Here is a 22858-nt window from a genome sequence, read left to right on the forward strand (position 1 = left end):
TAGCGTAAGGAGAAGGAGAAATTAAGTTATCTATTACCGGGGTCGTAAACTATTCGCGGTTATCTCAATTGAACTGGCCGTTATCGATCGATTTAACAATTTAATGCCGTCGTTATTCGAACGATAACGGATGGACCACGAGGATATAGACATTTCGCGATGATTCAACTCTTAGAAATCCATCGTTTCGTTAAATATAAGAAAATTTGGAACATCGATGAGATTTTCTGGTTGTCTATTTACGTATGAGAGAAACATAAAGATATTCTGTATTTACTTCTTTCATTGGAAGAAAGCAATTCTTCGGTATAGTTGTCAAAGAACATAGGGAACATAATATTAAAAACACCTCTGAAATAACTTAATATAATCTAACATACAAGTGAAAATATTAGAATAAATAATCTTTGTATTGTTGGAAGCACATTTGGAAGAATGTAAATAGAACTTTTTTTTAACAAAAAAATTATAATTGTAGAAACTACATAAGATAGAAAGATAAATTGTTTAACGAAAGATCAGAGGATGAGGGACAAATTCGAAAGATAAATAAAATAACGCGTAGAAAAATTTTCCTCAACAAGATTATTTCATTTGATTCTCCAAAAAGAATTTTATTTGCTCGATCCACAAAGAAACTATTTCCTTATCCGGATATCTCTGCTCGTATGTATACCTACAAACGTATTCAATTTATGCTGACATAACGCGTGGCTTATCGTGAAAAGGCATACAATTTTTCACACTGGCGTGGCGCCATTCTACTTCAATATTAATCTAGAATATCGTCCAAAGCGGATACCATAATCAAGAAGATGGCAAATAATTCGCACGACACGTGTTAGTCATGGGGTCAATGAGAAAGGTCTACCTCATCGAATCGCGCAATTGGGTCAAGTAACACTATCAATTATCATTTCATGAAACAATCAATTTAATTTGAATGATGATTGATATTCCTTCGCTTCGCATCATTGGGTGTACGATTAAGATTAAATGGAAGATTTTCATCGTAATATTTTGATAGAACGTAAAGGATAAAAATAATATGAAAGATAAAAACAAAAAGAAATGGGTATTCCTTTTTTTCCATAGACTTCTTTGATCAAGTAATTAAGATAGATAGATAGATTTGTCAGTCAATCATCATATAACACGGTTAATTCGTTCCGTGTTCTATCGAAATCGTGTTGAGAGAAACTTGTTCCATACGAGAATTGTCCAAGTCCATTGAGTCTTGCCATATGGAAATCTTATTGCAAGAATATCGTGTTGTAGAGGAGGACTGTCGCAATTTTTCCACCGTGTTGCGTACATCGAAACCGTGTTTCCCGAGTTCCGTGTTACAAGAGGGTTTGATGTATTCCAGCCTAGTGGCCTTAAGATAGCACTTGGATTACAATTTTTATGAACTTCTCGGTATCGCACGTAACTTACTACTACAAACATTACAGTTATACTACTACGGTGATAATCAACAACATTTTTCTTTCCAACTTTAATCTCCATCCTTGCTTCTTATCTCTTTGGTTTCCTGCAATTAGGTTGTCTGCCTTCGATTAAATAATTAATAAATTGAAATTGATAAAAACACAAGCAAAATCCTTCGATAATAAAAAGAAACAAATGGACTCGGTCGCATATTCGTTCTTGGGTCGTCTAATCTGTTTAAAATTAACTCACTGATTGTCTGGCAATATTTAAACGTGATCTCTATAGATAACTTGCGAGCGATTTGATAAATGTACGCTTCGTTATAATCGTTCTTTATATTTTCTACCAGTAAAACGGAACCAGTGGTCTTTTTATTCGTAAAATCATCAACTAGCTGATTCATCGTGTTCCATTACCGGGTATATTGACGTAACACATGCGAGGTCACTTCTCAAGTCGACTAATAGGCAACTGAAATTAATTAAGATCGAAGGCAGGATAAATGTGCGCAATGGCAAACTACTTTCAAAGTAGATCGCTTTGCCTCTACCTACAACACAAACTAAGAACCAAAGGACGAATTGTATCGGGCATAATAGCTGTCTTTATATATTTTTTCTTCAGGCAATACCGACACGATTTATTTCGCAACATGAATCTTCCAAAGATGCTGTGTCTCAATTTTTATATTTACGTTCGCTTAAATTTTTTTGCAAGAAGCAAATAAAATGTTAATTGAACCTTAAAAAGCACCTTAAAAAGCAATTATAACATAATAACACTAAACTGATCGAACGACACGATTTTATTTCAAGACGCCAACTATCACTTTCAACCTTTTTCAATGAAAAATATATTCTGAAAACCTTGGTCATTGTAATTTGCTAAAAATTAACTACTTCCATATTCTTTATCATCCTCATTATCATAAATTATTCTAGTGCCATAAAACAGCGAATAAACGGATGATACAACTCGATAGTATTTTCTACTTTCAAATACGTATACCTTTTATAATTCTGTATTTTTATTTCCTTTAATAAAACGTTAGATCCGTAAATAAAATTATTCTGGAAATCGTAATTGCCCTAACATACTAAAAGCAAATTATAGTTTCATATATAAATCCTCGCTTCAAATTATTCTATTTCAAGAAACATGATCACCGTTATCCTCTATATTCTGTATGTTGGTAATTACCTTTGTCTTTCATAACTGAAAAGTTAGACCGGTTTTACACGGAGATACGCGTACTGAACGCCTACGGAATACGCATGTACATCAATAGAAGCGTTCGCGCGACGATTCTCCTGGGACGTAGTATCGCGACGCTCGTTTCGTGTATCTTGGCGACGATACTTTTCCTACGAAGGCGACAAACGAAACAAATTAAATATTTTCTTCGTGTACAATCGGTCGCAAGAGTGTGTGTGACAAATTGCATGTCAGCACAGCAGGAGCGAAAGAAACTTTTTAGAAAAACTGAACGCGCTAGCTCCGCCTCTTACTTGAACGCGTATGACAGTGATCGAATTACATACTTTTTACATGTTCACCTTAATAACAATGCCGCTATGCCTTTCCATTTTCCAATATAAAATTTCCAAAACAGTTTCATATCATATATTAAATTTTCTTTTCTAACTTCTAAGAAAATTTTCGCTGTAATAGATGGAGATGTTATCAGAGATTACGCGTTAAATATGGAAAGTTTGAGGCTTGACATCCCGACTCCGATATCGCTAGATCTCGCCATATTTCAATATGAGATATCCCACGCCGTTTCGCATCGTATGTTAGTTTCTGAAAAATTCCAAAGATTTTCGCCATAACAAATAGGAACGTTAGCTTGGCCACGCTTTCATATACAAATTACGTGTTAAATATGGAAACTTTGAGACTCGATATCTCGACTTTGATACCGCTAAGCCTCCACATTCTTTTATCCAACATTTTCAATACAATCTCGCGTCGTATATTAGCCTTTTTGAAAAATTCCTGAGACAATTTTCACCGCGATAAATGGAAAGGTTACCTTGTCTACGCTTTCATACACAGATTACGTGTTAAATATGGAAACTTTGAGGCTCGATATCTCGACTTTGATACCGCTAAGCTTCCTTAAAATTTAACCACGTGAAACTCATTTTCTCGCAGAAATACCTTCAAATAAACGGCGATGTTCACAATGGCGCGTAGCTCGCGACACACGTATTTGCATCGCTGTGAACCCGACCATAGTATCCGCCGGCGAAATTTCGGCTTGCATCAAAAACTCGTCTCTACTCTCTGCACTTAAGTGAGCTGCCACGTGATAGTAAAAGGAGGCGGACCACAGAAAAGAACATACGCAAGGTAGATCATACGCTCGACAGGTGGTCGCAATTATTACGCTCTGCTGTCAGCTACATGCGCAACACCCCCACACAAACGTAGCTTTGCACAAGCGTAGGTACCTACGCGTCGGCTGACAAGCGACTACGGAATGACCAGTCGTGTAAACGCGTAATATGACACGCGAAATCGTTTCCAGGTATCGAATTACCAGGAATTGGAAGGAAAGAAGCCACGGGACCGCAAGGTGCACCGCGATGGGGTGCTGGACCGGTCTCGTATCGAACGGTTGGCCTATGCCATGTGGGAGATCGCGGATTTTCGAACGTCGTTTCACATTGTAACCGGTGTAAAACGATTTATGTGTTGGCTTATATCGGCTGAATACAGAAAAGAATGCCGTAGGATGATGTACGGTGTGGTTGCGTTGGTGGCAAACGTATTTCGTTGGCGTAGACACGCTTTCGTGAGGTGAGCTTTTGCATTGTGCTTTTTTGCAGTTGAGTTGAGAGAAGTTCGAGGATGTTTTAAGGACGAAGCAAATGGATTTTGAGGCTCCGGTGGCAAAGGTGGCGATTGTTCGCGACAGCTTTTAGAGAGATCGTAAAACGTTGCCATTCAATCTTTTTGGAGGTCCTCTTTTTAAATTCCCTTTGTCTTTCATCATCGCCTAGGCATAAGTCTTGGTTCGTTTAAACCGTTATGTTGTAGAAAAAAGAACTTAGGAAACAGATGAGCAAATTTATTATAAATGTTGTTTTGCTATCTGATTCTCGAGATAGAAAAATCGACGTAAACGAAGAGTGAAAAGAACCACGGCTACGTTGCGCTTATAATAATATGCCTATTAACGCGTACAACTTTCTAAACACACATAGATCGCTAATCGCTGACACAGAAATTACCAAAGCTTGGCACGTCGTGTCGGTATAATTAATAATCCATCGATGCTTTTTGAGAAGACAATTCACGCAACAACGCTGCTTCTCGAGAGGAACATTAATCTACTTGATCGTTCGAAAGAGTATGTTGATTCGACTGATGCATCTGATCGTTTTAATGTCGTTAATGACATGCTTGAAAAATGATGCGTGAAATTATCGAAGCGAAACTCGCACTGGCGTGAACGCGAGTGTTATTAGACACGAGTTGGTTTGTACATTTCATTTAATGATGCTGGCTCTTAAAAGGAAGATTGATTTGTCCGATCGTATGATTCAGGATGCTGTGTACGTCTGATTAAATTATTTTCAATCCACCGACGTGATCTTAATTAACATTAAACGACGGTAATAAACATTCTGTAAAAGCGACTACAAAATTTAACTCGCAGCAGGTTCGTCCTTTATTTTTAGACGCTTTCCTTTATCAGTTTACCTTGCCAAGATTATTAAATATGTCATGTTCAAGATCTATAAAGAAATCATTAAGATTTTTCTACACATCTGCGACTAACTCTCGAGAAATCATAAATTAACGAAACAAGAATTAAAAGTAAGAAAATATTTTCCAACGACTATTGGCAATCGTTTCCAAGCTCTGTGAAAAAGATTCCCCGAGGTTTATCGATAATTCTCTCCCACCAAATACGAAAATTATAGAATAATCTCTAAAATTGTACATTGATAGGACAGCAATTCATAACCAGATTAAAAATGTTGAGAAACGACGTACACAAATATGTTCGCTTGGTGGGGAATAACGTATAACTTGATCAACTATTTTTAAGCTAGAAATCATAGGAAAAGCGTAATTCATAGGCGACTAATAGACTCGTTAGGTTTCTCAGAGCGGAAAGAGAAGATGTTGGAAGGAGGAATCGACGCCAGTAATGTCGGCCAGCATTAGATTCTACATAGAAAGCGACGCGCGAGGAGCTCATTAATACTTAAAAATATTGGCAGATCGTTCTGCTTTCTGGCCATGAAACGAACACGACGAGGTCGTTGATTAATCGCGTGTCAATTTGCCGTCGACGACAGACGATTTACACGGCGAAACGGTGAGTCAGCGTTTGTCCCATTTGAAATTCAAAACGATCGCGCGGATATGCACGCGGCGCTCGAAGACTAAACGTCGAACCGAGGAATTTCTTGATCGAAATCGTTTCTACCTTTTACGTGCTCTAAAACATATTGTTCTAAAATTTTAGACAACAAATATATGTACATTTAGTTAATTTACAACTTGTTAAAACAGTATCGAAGATGGAAACATTAATACACTGTTTGCAATTTCTTCTGTTAAAAGTTACAGCATAAAAATTAAAACTGCTATGTATAATAAGTACTGTAAAAACTAATATTTCTATAAATATTTCTTAACAACATTCAAACGTTGCATCTACATTGCGACTCACTAATCTAATGCAATAAAAAGATGTAACTTGAAAGATGCTTATTTGAGAAAGTAATGCTAGTCCCAGTTTTTTTTTGAAGAAATTAAGAAAATGAAAAATGTACTATTTTGATGTGAACCTTTTATTTCTAAACAATTTATAATTTCAATCTCGAAACATTCGTCTGCTTTAATCAGTTTTCTTTAATCGATGGAACTGCATAATATTTTATTTTGAAAGCGACGTAAGTCCATTTCCTGTAATCTGTATCCTGTCCAAACAGTGGAGACACTAGTAATTAGAAACAAATGATAGCGAATGTAATCCTAACCCTTGTATCTGATATAATATAGCATATACGGACGTGAACAGGTTTTTTTATATACGTTTTAGTAATGTTCTGGTAAATTATTACTACGTTTGTTAAATTAGCATTACTGCGATTAAATTTAATTGTTATAATTAAATGTAATTATTGTTACACTTAAAGTATTATTAAATTAATAATACTTTTACATTCATATCGGGTCGTATCGAAGTGCAAACCTAAGATCGAAGAAATGTTGTCGTTATCTTGTTTTCTTCTCTCGCAATAGACAACCTGACGTTAACATTAAAATTATGATAGTGGTACAGGAGGTATGTTTATTGCAGTCTAACACAATAATATTATAAGAATTTTAATTCATTAAACTCTATTCTATTTATTTTCAAGTGTCATAGAGACATTTCGAAACAAAAACATGGAACATAAATTTTAAATAATTAAAATTTGATAAATTCATATAATTTACTATCTTTGCAAGTTTAAGTCCGTTCATGGCTATGAGAAACGATATTAGTCGAGCCAATTCTGAAAAAAACTATTTATATAAAAATATGAATTTACATCTAGTTAAACACATAGAGACACGTGGATAAACCAAATGGACCGTATCGCCACTTTTCATTCGATGGAAACGCAAACACCTAAATATTTCAAAATCAAAGAAAATGTACTTACACCACTTTCGAAATAAACGCTGCAATCGTACCAAACTTAACTCAATATCCATTAGTTCAATCGTTCGATCTACAGCGTGCCTACTCTAAAACTTCGACTTTCGCCGCAGCTGTAGAAAGATCGCAGCCATCGTTAAAATTTTGCATTTTCTGAGCGAATAAAGCACCGCTTCGTGGCAAAAGCAATCTCGAATGCGAACGAGTTCGAGAGGTGTTTCCTCTCATGGTTCCAGCGAACTCGAATTACGAGCGTATAATTTCTCGACGCTGCGCTCGCTTGCGTTCATGTACCCTTTACGAGTTATTATCTCGCTTGCAGTATGGCGGGCGAGATACAAGAATAAGGGGAAACAAAAGTATAGAAATTGAAGGGGCCCGTGTGTCGATCGAAAAAATTACCATGATCGTTACCACGCTTTTACTCCATCTTTGAAATATCGCTTTCTGTATTTTAATATAGATATTTATAGCCACGCTTCAAGCGTGAAAGCGCGATTTTCATTCGTGATAAAGTTTACCTTCAATTTTAATTTCTTAACCAACCGGACGTAGGGTTTAGAGACTTTCTTTCAAAGTTTTCGAATATTTCTTATCTACCGTTGTATTCAAGTAAAAGGTGTATTATTATACTACTCTATAAAGTGACGAAGAAATCGAAATACGGTAATGTTATTTTTCACGGGGTTTAAAGTCTCCCTTTCTAAGTTTCCAAATATTTGTTATTCATCGTATTTACGAAATTACGAATAAATGGAACTGCCATAATTTTATAATCGTGTTATTGTGATATAACGCGATTAAAATGATTTTTAAAGGTCAGTATGTGATAATAATAATACATCATAATCGTCAAACATTGTAAAGGTACAAAACCCTTCGTTTCTTCTTGGCTGGAATTTGTATTACTTTTTAATTAATGGAATACGCGTAATCTTCGGTAATGATATTATGGAACTAGAGAAAAATTGATTAAAACATAATTACTTCCGGTAAAACGAGTTCGTAACACGTCGCGCTTGGGACAACGCGGCGATCGATCGATCGATCGTAACTTAATCGAAACGCGATCCAGCCCACCTAGACACGCTGTCCTTGTAATAGAGATCAATAACTGATGATGACTCTAATCGTTTCATCTTAATCGATACAAATTTTCCGTATCTGCTTGCCAATCATAATTTCTTTACGGTTGATTGCATTAGTCTTATTGTATAAAAAAGTATTTACCTGTGTGTGTGTGTGTGTGTTTGTGTAATGTGCACCCACGTTACGTAAACAGGATTATGTTTATGTAGTCCTCGTGCAACGCGAGAAGAAAGTTACATTACCGGCTTTTAACGAGAGGAAATAGCTAAACAGAGAGTCATTTCATAGCGAAACTATCTAGTTAGTCAAATCAGCTAATTCTCTCGAACTGACACTTATTTAATTATACCGCATATTTCGATCAATTTTAAGTTTCCTTCGTTCGTGCTGCTTTCGATTAACATCTGACCCGAACACCGGCAAACGAGATTTTACTTTCTTGAAATTAAATTCCACGTACGAATCTTGCAACAAAATTTATTTCGATATACATTTATTTCAACTGAGAATTTATTTCAACATTCTATTCAATTTTCTCGTTTCGTTTATCGATTGAACGAACATTTTCAAGTTCGCTAAGATTCACGAGAAGAATAACATTGCTGTCAGACAGTTAGAATCTTGAAAACATTATGCCCTCGTTTAGAACAGAACATTTTATAGCAGCGCGAACGAAGAAAGAAGAATGAAAATTAATTAAAATCAGAATAAAATGTTATTTATGCCTTTCTATCCGCGGTATTTAATGCTGACATGCTGCAGACACTCCGAAATTGATCTGAAAGTAAAATCTTATATATGCCTTTCTATGCGCTGCATTCGATGCTGACACGCAGTGCTAGACACTCCAGTAAAGCAAACTCGAATGAAAATAAATCTGTCAATAAGGTAAACGTGTGAATTAGTAAGATTGGTCATTAAATGGCACGATCAACCTTTCCTCCTTCCATTAACATCGCACACGAGAGAAACCAAAAGGTTGCAAACGTTTTCTTCAAACAGCCCGTATCCACCCACGTTCGTTTTATAGGGGAACCAATAGGCAAGATGCAACTAACACGCCTTCTACAACGCGCCTTATTGTCCGCTGTCAGCGTTACGACTGTCGAACAGCGTTTCCGCGCGGAATACAACACCCAGTTCTACCGGGCGTGCATTTAATTAAAACGACACCTTCGCTTTCTCCGGGGGCACGATAACGTGATCCAGCCGTGAACGTTATCCAAGTGGTGGTAAAGAGTTTCATTGAGCGTTAAAACCCACGGAGGGTATGTTGTTCTATTTTTGTTTTACGACATCCCGAGTTTCGCGAGTCAGATAATTCTTCGAACATACGGCATCCTCGGTTGAATTAAATCGACAATTTTATCCTTAGGAATTTTATACGTTCGTAATTAGTTTAAACATCGTGGAATTTCTCTCTTTTTTTTTTAGTTTTGAATAATACGTACAAGGCGAGCTAGAGGTGGTTTCTTGTGAAAAGTATAAAATGTAGAATATTATATTTTATATTTGGTATATATATATATAGTGTCTGTTGAATTTATCTTGTAATTCCCGTATACATTTTCTGATTTGTTTCAAATTTGGACGGTGTTATCGCGATAAACGAGTCTCATAACTACACTGCGGATTTCTATGCGTTTATGCAAAATTCCAAGATGCAAAAATGAACAGAATTCGTACGATATGCAGAAATATATGAAATATTCAATCTAGTTCGTATTGAGGTTGAATGAGAGTGTGAATGGAAAATTATCTATGTAAATCAATCTCAATTTTATAGCCGACAGGCAAAATTTATCAGAATATGTATATGCAATATCCATAAAATATCCAAAATACGGTATCTGTTAGACTATGTAGTAGACGAAACAAACCTCTGCCTAGGTTTCACTTTTTCGAGATTATTTTAACAAAAATATAAATTTACATGAAAATCTGCAGTCTACTTGTAATAGTATCAGTGAAATATCAAAGTGTTTCGTATAGCACATATAGCGGGTGATTTATATTCACGAGCGTACATTTCCAGATAATAGTATCTATTGAAAACAACGATACGAGATGGGTTATTTGAAATAGTTATAGCAGCAGTTTACTGTCAATTCTATGGGGTTACAAAACTTCCTCTTTACGTCCTAACCGAGATTTAAAACACCAGTGCACATAAAAGAATTGCGGTTTATTTTCCACTGTTATTGCATTTGTTGTCACGAAATAAATATAATTCTGTATGGTCATCAGTAGCAGCATCATTGACACGTTCCACACTACGTACACTCGACGTGTTCAACATCGGGTACATACTAAAGGTATTTCGATAGAAAAATAATAATTATATCAGGAAGAAAATAAATTTAATTTATTTCTCCATAAATTTCTTTTCTACACTCAAAAGCAAATATGTTTGACGATAGATGCTTTCATACGAAAAGCTTTCATACGCTTTCAAACTGTATTCAACGACAAATTTCCAAGCGAAGCTCTTCACATTCTTCTGCTTTTAACGAAATATTTTACACTGTTATCGATGGGCGTCGTCCCGTATTAAGCAACTACAATTATTCTATATCATGTTTCAATTACAAATAAAATCTACTCGTGTGCGCAACAGAATTAACGAACCTAATTGTAAATAATTAACAATCTTTCTACCGCTTTACGTAAAAGAAAATCGATTGGAGCGGTCGGTTAGTATCTATCGGTTGTAAAACGAAATCATTCATCGACTCGGATTTGCTGCAACCTGGCGAACCGGCGCGGAACAACGGGAGACCACCTGCGCGTTTCTGCCATTTGGTGCCGTGCAAGGATGAATGAAAAACGAGCATCGCACACGTGCAAACTGCTCGTACAACGGTATACACGTGGTAATAAAGGCGCACCACGAACGGGTGTATCGCGTCGAACGTTTGGCACTTATATATGGACCGACGCGGCTACGTGGGCAGAAGAAGAAGAAGCAGGGTCAATAAAAAGCAAAGAAGTGTCTGCGAGAAAAGCACGAGTGGGAAAGAGTAGAACGAAGGAAGAAAGCAGAACACGGAGAACTCTCGAGCATGTAAATCGCACGGTGCGTCCACTGTGTCTGATTTTAATGCGACTCGATAACTTTGTGATTTTTCTGTCTTTGGATCCTTGCGATTCTATTATTGATTTACTTGAGAGGAGTCTTGCGAGAATATGGCATAGTTATTAGGTTGGCAATGTGGAATGTGAAAAATATATCGTCTACAAACGGATATTCTTTATCGGAGAATATGGAAAATACACGCGCGTATCTGTTTATTTTCATTGAATTTCATATCTTTATAGGTCATTATATAACCATAGGTTAGCATATTTTTTTAATGCGAAATACTAAAATACAGTATAATCTATTCTTAATATAAAATTGAATTATATATCATGACTGAAGTTACTTTATTTTCAGAAAAAATATTATTCAAATGTGTATTGCGATAACGGCATATGGTTTATTGTTAAAGTAATTTACTACGCTGGAAATAAATATATGAGTCACGTATTATCGAACGTTATTTTTAGGACATTGAAAAAACAGCACGTCCTCCTTTTTTTTTCTATTGATAGGTATGTTTCATGCATCCAGCTTACTGACTAGATAAGTTAACCACAAGGTTGTTTCTCTTATTTGATATTCGCATGTAACTAAGGAATTACGTGACCGGAAAAGGAAGTATCGATAACAGAAGTAGAAATTTGCGCATTGCACGGAAAAATTACTTCAACAGAGCTGAAAAATTCATATCAAAGAGTCAATAAATTAACTGCGATACATCCTGTATTCGGGAGATACAGAAACGTATGCAGAAAGCAGAATTACGAATTTATTTGTTCGCAATGATCGAGCTTCACGATTTTGTTTTCATTTTGAATTATTTCCTCTAAATTTCAATACTGATAAATTATGTCTCTCTCTCTCTCTCTCTCTCTCTCTCGATATAAATTGTATTAAAATTGAAATACACGTATAAAAGGGATGAAACTATTGCAAAATGAGGGAGAAGAAAGACGATCAGGTAGCCAACGTAGACAACGAGTAAACAGCCGAAAAGGAAGTCCGCAGCATCTGCGCGAATTTCGTAATTGCTCCTCTCGAGACTATTTATCGTTGTTGGATAATGAGCTGTCGGCAAAGATAAATTCGCGGAACAGACAAACAGTCGGTTTGATAGCTCGGTGCACGGCGCACCTTAGACACGCATGCATTTATTTATACGCGTGAAGCAGACCTGTACACGGGATGCAGAAATCATGCACTTTTAGCCAAACTCGATAAAATTCCATACTCTTTCCCGCTGCCTCGAATACCTGAACTCGAGCAGCTGGTTCGGTTATTCCTCCAGGGCTCGTCTCTTTGATAGTCTCGAACGTGTCGTATTTTCAAAATATGGAGCACTCGCTGCAATTCGAAAATCGAGGTTCGTTTCATATTAAAAGACTACGTTCGTAGTAGAGGTTCTGCGTTTTGACGATTCTCTTTTCAGTTTTCGGAGAAATATCAATAACGACGAGTAGAATGAGGGAGAAAGCGAAAATTTATATATCTCTTGATTTATTCATTGCCAGACCGGTGATGTAACGGATATCTAGCTATTTCTGTGAATAGCGATCAATACAGGAAAGCGATTCTGCGAAACTACCAGTTGAAACAAAGTTTGGAATTTGTCAGTTCGAAAAGATTGAGACGGAAGGGATCGGAAGATGAAGAAGAAAATGATCGAGGAATATCGATCGCTCGGTTACTCGAAAATTTATTAATTGGGATAATCGAGATCCTATTGTATCACGTTTTGTATGATATCAAGAATTGTCTTAACACAAGGCGGTATGAACGAAGATGTACAAAAGGGCGTACATGGCTATGATCTTAACTAGGCTCGTTGTCATCGTGAGATATAACCGCGTATATCGCGGTTTCTCGACTGCAGACGAGCTAATGGTATTCAGGAAGGTTTCACCTGCGATTTAAAGCGTCCCGTCCTCGACGAATCAGTCAAAGGGGAACGGGAAACCTCTAGATCCGGCAGATTTACGCTTTTACAGAGGCTCGTATCTTCGTGCGACCTTTGAGCGCTCGTTCCGACTGCGTAGAACGATGTTTGAGTACGTCGTGAAGAACGAGCGAAATCTCGTGTAGAGACTCGTGTAATCTGGAAAAACACGTGTCTCGTGGGAACAGGCTATCGAGGAACGTGCGTGTCTTGCCGCATTGACATTTTGATAAGTGCTGGGATTGGTTGGAAATAGAACGAGTTTGTATAGTCCAATAGGATCTCGTTCGTTCGAATCAATTAGTTCTAAAGCGAGCCGATAATCTAATTTTTCGCATAACTAAATAAGAAAATCATTACGATTGCGTTTCGTGTCGTCAATCTGCTAGAGGAGTGGCACAGCTGGAAAAAGGAAACTTTTTCAGAAAATTCATTTAGAATATTAAGTTTGAAATATAGAATTGTCATTGATTATTTTTATAGCGATCCGTGCGAAATTGTTCGGCGAGTCGAAATTAAATACCTACTACTTATCCAGCGAATAAATCAGAGTTTACATGAATTCAAAGTCTGAAATAGGAAGTGATCGCAGTGATTAATGATGCTTTGCAAAATAGCTACCATAGAACTTATCAGTCCAACACTGTGTTGCCTGGAGATTACACATCAGACGATTCTAATGTATGCAATGGCTAAGATTCTATCTCGCAACCGGCAATTCCCTACAAAAACCACAGCCTCCACTTGCTGATTCTATTTCCTTGTACATCCTATTTTTCCCTTACTATAATCACATTACAATTCCACCCGAAGCTTATTGAATACCTCGATAAATCAATCACGAATAATCAATTGACCTTATCCTCTTGCTCGGTGGATCGTCGATGGCCTTCGTTAGCGTAACGAACAAAAGAGAATCGCACTTGAACTGTTGATGCAATAAAGAAAACATACATAGGGTTATCAATTTAAAGGATGATCGATATCAGTTACAATTAAGGCGGCGTTACCATCAGTATCCAGCTGATGCTTCAGCTTTGTAACGAGCGCGGTTATTTATTTATTTACAACCGCCATGCCAAGCTGAATACCATGTGGGATTAAAGACACGAGATCATTATTTATGCTTTAGCCACGGTTACGCGGTCCGAAGCTAAACTGGACGTCGCGTCATGGCTGCTTGAATTAATCATATGTCACTTGTCTACTGGTATTCCTAGCTACGAGTCCTTCCTTTTTATTTCTTCCTTTTTTTCTTTCCTCTTTTTGCGAGAAGATGATTAAGACTTCTCTGGAAGTGTATCTCTTCGTTGACCGATAGGTAAAATTGCGAAAGCCTGTTGCAAGCGACACGCCAATGAAATTATTACTCGAGTGATTTCTAAATCATGTTTTATAGAAATATGTAACTTGAATATACCTCTTTATTTCTGCGTTATAAGCGAAGTGAATAGGTAGTTATTGGCTATTTATTGCTGTAAGAATAAAAGAAAATTTTACTGTTAAATGTGAGAGGTTCAGAATCATTAGCGAATCGTGTTTCGAACATTGATAGATGAGTTGATAGATCAAACTTGCTGCATACGTACTGTAAGCCTTTCAGACTACCACAGGTGCTGGTGATCATATTTTTAATATTCTAGTATTTTATACTTTATATTGAAATATTTCAATTAAAGGAGGAAATTAACTAGAGGAAATTAAAATGTAGAGAGGAACAGAATATGGAAACAAATATCTGTTTAATGCTGTTGCAGTGATCTCATCGACTATCACGCCTCTGACTAGACCGATTACAAGTATTATTTCATCGTCTGACACTGGTGACCAAATTGAATTTAAATCTGCAGTACCTGCTCACGATTTATGGCTGCGTCGCAAAAATTCCTCGTTGAATGGTCTTTCTTCTTTTTCGTCACGAGACAGCAGCCGTGAAAGTGCCAACCAAGGCTTAAATCGTTTGAATACAATACAACATTCGTCGTGGTGGCATTGCTAATTGCGAAATGCGATCGATCGCGCATCAGCAAACACTAGTCATGCATGACTAGGATCCAGACTGAATAGATGCTGATCACGATATGTATAGATCTGTATGTATATTGTTACCTGTGAAATGAATGGAAGACATATTTCTCCTGGCGTGATCTCACAGGTTGAGAATGAAATGTGAATTATCAATGTGGAACAGAGTTAATGAAAGAGTTATTATTCTATTTTATGCTTTGACATACAGTTTTCATCTAAACAGTGAAGAGAACTCGTTTAAGTGAAAGGACTATAAATTACTTTTTCGCAGCTCTTTGTTAAATTTAACAAATGGAAGATATATATAAAAAAAAGAAAGAAATTACAGAAAGTAGAAAGAAGTTATTAAAGATGAAATTATACAAAATGCAAATATTAAATTAACGCATCTACTGCGAGCATCTTGTATCCGAATTGACGTCTACTTTTACGATCTGCATGTGATTCGTATGAAACACGAATTAAAGATCATAAAATTTTGAAACGAAAGTTTTATAACAATGCACAAGTACAGTGTGTAAAAATCCCATAAGATATTTTGTAGATGTTAAGAATTCAATCGACAACGAACGTGTTAACAGCTTAATAACGTTGCATTACTTCAATACTATCGCGAATAAAACTTATGTTCAAGATCGATGATCATTTTAATTTGACATTTTTCTAATTCATAAAATTTAATATTAAACATGTACATCGAAACATTTAGGTATTCTATGAATATCTTCTATTGTATGAATCTTCTTAACTATTTTCAGGGTGTCGATGTAATCCTATTGGTTCGATAACCACTGCGTGCGACATTGTAACAGGACAATGCCAATGCAAGCCCCATGTGACTGGCAGACAATGCGATCAATGTATGGTGAGTAGATCGCAATAAACATAAGTAGAAATTTATGTGTCTCGTTGCGCCTCTTAAAATTGCTTTCACTCCTATTTTCTCGCAATAGATAAAAATTGATATGATTGAGAAAAATAAATAAAATGATTTTCTATTCCACGCATATGTTAAGAATCGTTTGAATCGCTACTCGTCTCTCAATTTAAGATCATTAAATTCTATTTGCGTATTATACGAAAAACATGTGTGCGAAACTCTAGAGACATCGCTTTCTGAAATTTAATACGTCAGAATGACTATAGAATTGCTGCAACTATTATTTCACTAACCAATTAACACATTCGAATGACATATAGTCGTTACTAGAATCTGATTGAACGTAATGAAGTTTATTATTTGCAATCGGTCTTTTATATTTTCTCATCTTGTTAAGATTGGTTTCTGGGGTTTGCCAACGGGAGCAGGATGCGCTCCTTGTGGTTGCGATCCTATAGGAGCGTATAATTCTTCCTGTCACGATAGTATTGGACAATGCTACTGTAAACCAGGAGTGGGTGGCACACGATGCGATGTTTGTCTACCTGGATATTATGGATATTCATCAAACGGATGTCAAGGTACATTTTATAATACGATGCTAAATAATTTAATATATATAAATAATTTTATACCTTTCAATATACAAACAAAATGAGGAAACGAAGAAATGAAAATGAAGGAAAAGTATGAAATTTTTATAGTCATATAGAAATGCTACTGAATAATACGAAATTTGATATAATTGAATTTAATTAATCAGTATGTAAATGCTGTCACATCCTTCACACATTTTGACATAATTTCCATAAATTTTTCATTTTCAGTTTGCGATTCGTGTGTGCGACCAGGTCACGTTTGTGATCCTGACACAGGTCGCTGTGTGTGTCCAACCTTGACCTTCGGTGAACATTGCGACAGATGCAGATCAGGTTCCTGGGACTTGGTCCCAGGAGTTGGCTGCAGGCCCTGTGCGTGCACCCTTGGTTCCATGAAACCTCAGTGCGATCACCAAGGGCAATGTCCTTGTAGAATCGGCTACGATGGTCTAAGATGTGAGAAATGCGCGAAAGGTTACTATGGTTATCCTAGGTGTCGACCTTGCAGCTGCAACGTAGCGGGTACCTTGCAATGTGATGATGAAACTTGCGATTGCAATGATAAAGGGCAGTGTCCTTGCAAGGTAACAAGTTTAACGCATCTTTAAGTGGAATTTTTGAAATATCTAAATTCTAATTATGACTTACAAGATATTGTAGATGATTCGCCAAAAATTTAGGAAATTAATCTTCGAGTTTTTGATACAATTGAAGCATTTGGTTCTTTGTGGAAATATATTCGGTCAGTTTCTTAGGTTACATAAAAATTGTACGTTTGTTATTTAGGAATACGTGGTCGGAAGACAGTGTAGTCAATGTAAGGAAGGTACGTTCGGTTTAGCATTGGACAATCCGAAAGGCTGCACCGAATGTTTTTGTTTCGGAAGAACGACCTCCTGTCAACAAGCTGGTCTTAGTTGGGGACAGAGGAGATTGACACGACCACGAACTCTTTACGTCAATGACACTATCAATGATATAATAGTAAGCATCGTAATATTACACAAAATGATTTCTATGTAAAAATGAGTTCTTGTTCAGCTAAATCTTTGTCACTTAATCTTGTAAGAATAAAATTTATAGTCTTAATCTAAATATTCGACATACGTATGCATATGATTTCGAGAAGAAATTTATCAAATTCAAATTAATTTCTTCTTCATCGATCTCTCTTTCAGATATAATTACATTACAAATAGAAAAGTTATTACCGCTGTAATATGAATAGAATTAAAAAATAATTATTAAGACATTTCTCCATTTATACAGGTTTCTAAATTTAGATCACGAGTGTTTTTATCTCCTATTAACGGTGGTTTAAACATGACTAATGGACTTTCGACGATCCCTGACATTGGAGGTGATGTGACGATACCATCGCATTTGTATTATAATTATCCTCTCTATTGGATGCTACCCGAATCTTTTCTTGGTGACAAGGTATCTTCAAATGTCTCGAAAAACACTTGAACATTTCATTGAATTTTACATTACACGACAAACAAGTGGCCACACGACGCTAAAAGATGACTTAACGTAATTCATAATTTAAGGTTGTATCCTACGGAGGATTTTTAAGATTCACAACTTCGACGGAAGGTGGAATACCTTTGAGATCGACTTTTCAATACCCGATCGTGCAACTGCAAGGAAACCGTAAAATTGTCTTGGAATACTATTTACCCGTACCTTCGGATAGCAATCATTACGAAGTCAGGTAATATCGAATTCCAATTAGTAATTAACATAATCGTAATTTGATATTCTAACAATGAATTAATGCCTGCTTTTATTTTGCTTCGATAACGAAACGATACGAATTGCCCGTTTTTTTTTTTTAGATTTCACGAGTCCTTATGGCAATTACAAAATAGGCCAGACTATAAAGTCACGAGAGAGGTTCTTATGGTTGCTTTGCAAAATTTGCAATACATTCTGGTAAAAGCCTCGGATAATGCGGAATTTACAAGAACAACGTATGTAAACTTTATTATCGAAGTTACTCCTTGTTTCTTCTATTTTCTTCTTTTTTCTTCGCTTATATAAATTATTTAAGATTTATTTAAAATCGAGAAAATTCGTAGAATATCGAAAAATTGCCTTTATTCGACGATATTCAGTACGAGATCTTTCTTCTTAAACCTGTGTTAACGTCATTCCTTTTAACTTGCAAAACTAAGTATTTATGAAATTCTTTCGCTGTATTTTTGCTTTATAAAATGTCAAATTATTGTATCATTATATTAAATTTTAGCTTGCACGAAGCTTCTATAGACGCTGCAGTTTTAACGCCTATGCATATACCGCAACTTGCAACCGGTGTCGAGATTTGCAAATGCCCCCCGAAATATAACAGCACGTCCTGTCAAGATCCGAGTATCGGACACTATCGATGGTACAACAACACAACCGTCACATCAACCATTGTTATCAACCTTATTGGAGAAGCAATACCTTGCCAGTGTAATGGAAGATCTGATATTTGCGATATAGAAACAGGGCATTGCTTGGTAAGATAGTTGACTTAAATTCTACCAACTGCACTTTAAGAAGGAATCATTCAGCTGTGTCTCTTATGTGCAAAAATTGTCATATTTTATACCAGAATGAATGCTAGACTTCTTTCTATAATTTAGAGACAAAGTTTATATATTATGAACTAAAATAATTAAACGAAATTTTCAATAGACATGTTATTTAGAATAATAAAATATATTAAAGAATAAAATAAAGTCATTGTTTCAGATTTAGACAAATGTAGCTAACAAAATATAAATGAAATCTCAATATATACATATTATATGTTAAGTCTCTGCAATAAAGCCGAACATTTTTGCTACAGAATTGTCGGGAGAATACCGCAGGACCAAGATGCGATATTTGCACAGACAGTTTCTATGGCCATCCAGACTATGGCTGTAAACCGTGTCCTTGCCCACAAGCAGATAAAAGATTCTCAAATACTTGCATGGTTCTTGCCAATACGGAAGCAATCTGTGTTTGCAAACCTGGTACGTACCTTCAACGCATCGCAGAAGAATTCCTTTATACAAATTTTAATCGCAAATATATGATAACATTTATCAGAAACTGACTCAATCGTTGAATCAAAGAAGCATTATTTTTGTTGATGTGAACCATGCAAGGGTGAAGAGCCCTTTCTAAATTGAAATAGATTCAATTGTATCTCTATTTTTGATGTTAGAAGTATTTGATTAATTTTTCATATCCAGAGAGGATATACTTTTGGAGGAAAATTTATTTTATATTCTTTATATGCGCAGGTTACACCGGTAGGAAATGCGAGCGGTGTTCTTCCGGATATTATGGATTCCCGCACCTTCCTGGTGGCAAATGTATACCGTGCAATTGCAACCCCGCTGGAAGTTTGAACGATGAATGTGATACGGAAACAGGACAATGTAGGTGCAGAGCTGGTTCTACGGGTCGTGATTGCTCCGAATGTACTGCGTATCGTCACGTCTATATAAATAACGTTTGCACGTGTAAGTGAAAAATGCGAAAACCCTGTTCGTTTAAATTTATCGAAATTTTTCTTTTCTTTTTTTCTTTTCTATGATGTATGAGTAGAAATTTTTTAAATTTTAAAATTAATTAAATTTTTGTTAAATCGTTGATATTATTTTGCATTAGCGTGCAACGATAATTGTACCGGTATACTGCTCGACACTGTGGCTACACTTTCACAAGAATTGGCAGAAAGCACCACTCATATAGCCAATGGTTATATTCCTCCTCCATGGGAAGATTTGTCTTACATTGACTCCAACATAACAACGTTTCTAGATAAAATAAATCTTCGAAATAGACTGAGGCAAAGAATGAAAGATGTACCCTGGCATGAGTATAGAAATCTTATGAAATACCTTGAAATGTTGCTCAGAACTGTATGTATTTAATTCTAATTTCATACTTACTCAAATTACACTGATTAAATATTTATTCTTAAAGTCTTGAATATTATTTATTAGTAAACTAATCGATCGTAAATTTTTTTATATGAATATTAATAATATTTTAATATTTTAGGCGAACGAACGCGCCCTGCGCGCAGATACTATAAAATCAAAGACCAGTGATTTAGAAAATAACATATTTAGCGCAAAAATCGAAGCGGACAATCTGCGAAAATATATAGAAGGTACTTGTCTTAAATAAAATATTCTTATATACAAATTTTTCATTTTATATAAATCTATATATACCTATAATAAGATTTTCCATTTTTCTAGATACAGTTACATTGTTGAATCAATATACAAATGAAAACAAAAGAGTAGAAATAAAAAAAGCATTGAAAACAGCAAAAATGATTTTGAACGGTATAAAAGAACTAAATCTAGCAAAGAAGACGATGGAAATAGAACGTTTTCTCGAGTTAGTACATTTAACAACTTTTTCACATAGATGCCGCATTGATTACTCCAGCTTAATTCCATTCGCAACAAATATTCTATTATTATAATAAAATCCAATTTTATTACATCAAAATCATTGTTTCAATATTTATATAATAATTTTTGAAAATTTTGGAAAATTACAGGGATGTCGCAGAATACACTGATTGGTTAAATTCCTTGTACGATGCAACAGGGCCATTAGCAATCGCTCAAAACAATGCTGAAGAATATTCTATCAAACTAACTGACATGCGGAACGTCATAGAAAACACAATGGAAACGCTGTTCACATACGATGGTTTATACAACAATATTAATCAAACATATCAGGAGGCCAAAAATTACCGTAGCGAGATTGACATGTTACGGAGCACAATTAATGCGTCTCTTACCGAGGGGGAAAAGCTGATTAATGAAACGCGTAGTTTTATCGTCGATTTTCAAAATAATGTTCAAGTATGTACAAGTACGATAAATTAGCTTACAGACGATTTGGTGGAAATGTAAATTTAATTAATTATTTTAATATTTGTTACAATTACAAGTAACGATATTATCGGTATCTCGAGAAACATCTCAAAAGAAGACATATTAAATTACAGGACCTTCCGGAACTGCGAAACAAATTAACATACTGGTTTGATAAATTGAGTATGAAAGAAGAACTACTGTATAGATTAAATTACGAATATAACGACACATACGTGATACCCGCGATTGCACATGTGAAGAATTTATCGAACTACGTTGATCAGTATGTCAGGTAAGAGAAAATTATTTAGTTTTGTTCTTATACTTTTAGTTCATATTATTTTATCCTCACGTTAATTAATATTTAGATAGTCAAGCAAATATCGTTGTATATCAAGTCAAAGAAAAACAAAATGAAAATATAGTATATTAATTTTAATTAATATTTGTGAATGTTAATTGCTATTATTGAAAAGTATTAAAATTGTTATTGAAGATATTTAAACAATTTGAAGATAATCATTTAAAGCTATAGTAGATGAACACAATTTATATTGGGAGGGAAAGATAATATTTGTGAATGTTAATTGCTATTATTGAAAAGTATTAAAATTGTTATTGAAGATATTTAAACAATTTGAAGATAATCATTTAAAGCTATAGTAGATAAACACAATTTATATTGGGAGGGAAAGATAAAATAATAATTCGTTGTTTTATATTTTTAAAACATCTCGACGTACTTGATTATTAAAATACTTGAATATTTAAAACAATACTGAAACATTTTTTCGCACTGGTCCTGTATATATTTGACAAATACGTAACACAGTGTAAATGTGTATAACGCGATAGAAATACGTGTTGTAAAAATAATGTATATCTCTGCACGAGAACTTGGAAATACTCGGGACTTAAATTAAAAGCAAAACAAAATGAAATCGTATGAAATATGAAGACAGTTCCAGTTGCGAATTAATAATCGTTATTTAGTAGTACGCTTTTACTTTATGTAATTGACGATCGATAACTTGATAAAGTGCAACTTGGCGTTTCTGCCGAGCAGTCTGTTTTCCGAGACAAAAAACATCGCAGCTAGCCCGCTGAAGGCCAGTCAAGCATACAAGAATATCGTCGATAACATAAGAACTGCAAATATAACAGCAACGGCAGCTAAAGATATTTCTGAAGACACGTACAATAAGGTAAGGGGACGCTTTGTAGTCATAGTGATTTAAAAAATAGTC

General features: G+C 35.4%; 1 protein-coding gene across 3 annotated transcripts in view; it reads left to right on the forward strand.

The window, feature by feature from the left end:
• LOC126919317 (laminin subunit alpha-1) overlaps window positions 1-22858 on the forward strand; it is a 204722-nt gene that overhangs the window by 174039 nt on the left and 7825 nt on the right. For all 3 annotated transcript variants that reach the window (XM_050728320.1, XM_050728321.1, XM_050728319.1), the window contains 16 exons: window positions 15999-16105; window positions 16518-16701; window positions 16948-17303; window positions 17506-17703; window positions 17989-18159; window positions 18273-18436; window positions 18561-18695; window positions 18974-19229; window positions 19562-19730; window positions 20004-20225; window positions 20374-20627; window positions 20770-20881; window positions 20973-21117; window positions 21284-21596; window positions 21743-21903; window positions 22678-22816. In XM_050728320.1, the coding sequence (XP_050584277.1) occupies window positions 15999-16105; window positions 16518-16701; window positions 16948-17303; window positions 17506-17703; window positions 17989-18159; window positions 18273-18436; window positions 18561-18695; window positions 18974-19229; window positions 19562-19730; window positions 20004-20225; window positions 20374-20627; window positions 20770-20881; window positions 20973-21117; window positions 21284-21596; window positions 21743-21903; window positions 22678-22816 (3086 nt within the window). The remainder of the gene's footprint in view (window positions 1-15998; window positions 16106-16517; window positions 16702-16947; window positions 17304-17505; window positions 17704-17988; window positions 18160-18272; window positions 18437-18560; window positions 18696-18973; window positions 19230-19561; window positions 19731-20003; window positions 20226-20373; window positions 20628-20769; window positions 20882-20972; window positions 21118-21283; window positions 21597-21742; window positions 21904-22677; window positions 22817-22858) is intronic.

The sequence above is a fragment of the Bombus affinis genome, chromosome 8, assembly GCF_024516045.1.
Source record: "Bombus affinis isolate iyBomAffi1 chromosome 8, iyBomAffi1.2, whole genome shotgun sequence".
In the NCBI taxonomy this organism is placed as follows: domain Eukaryota; kingdom Metazoa; phylum Arthropoda; class Insecta; order Hymenoptera; family Apidae; genus Bombus; species Bombus affinis.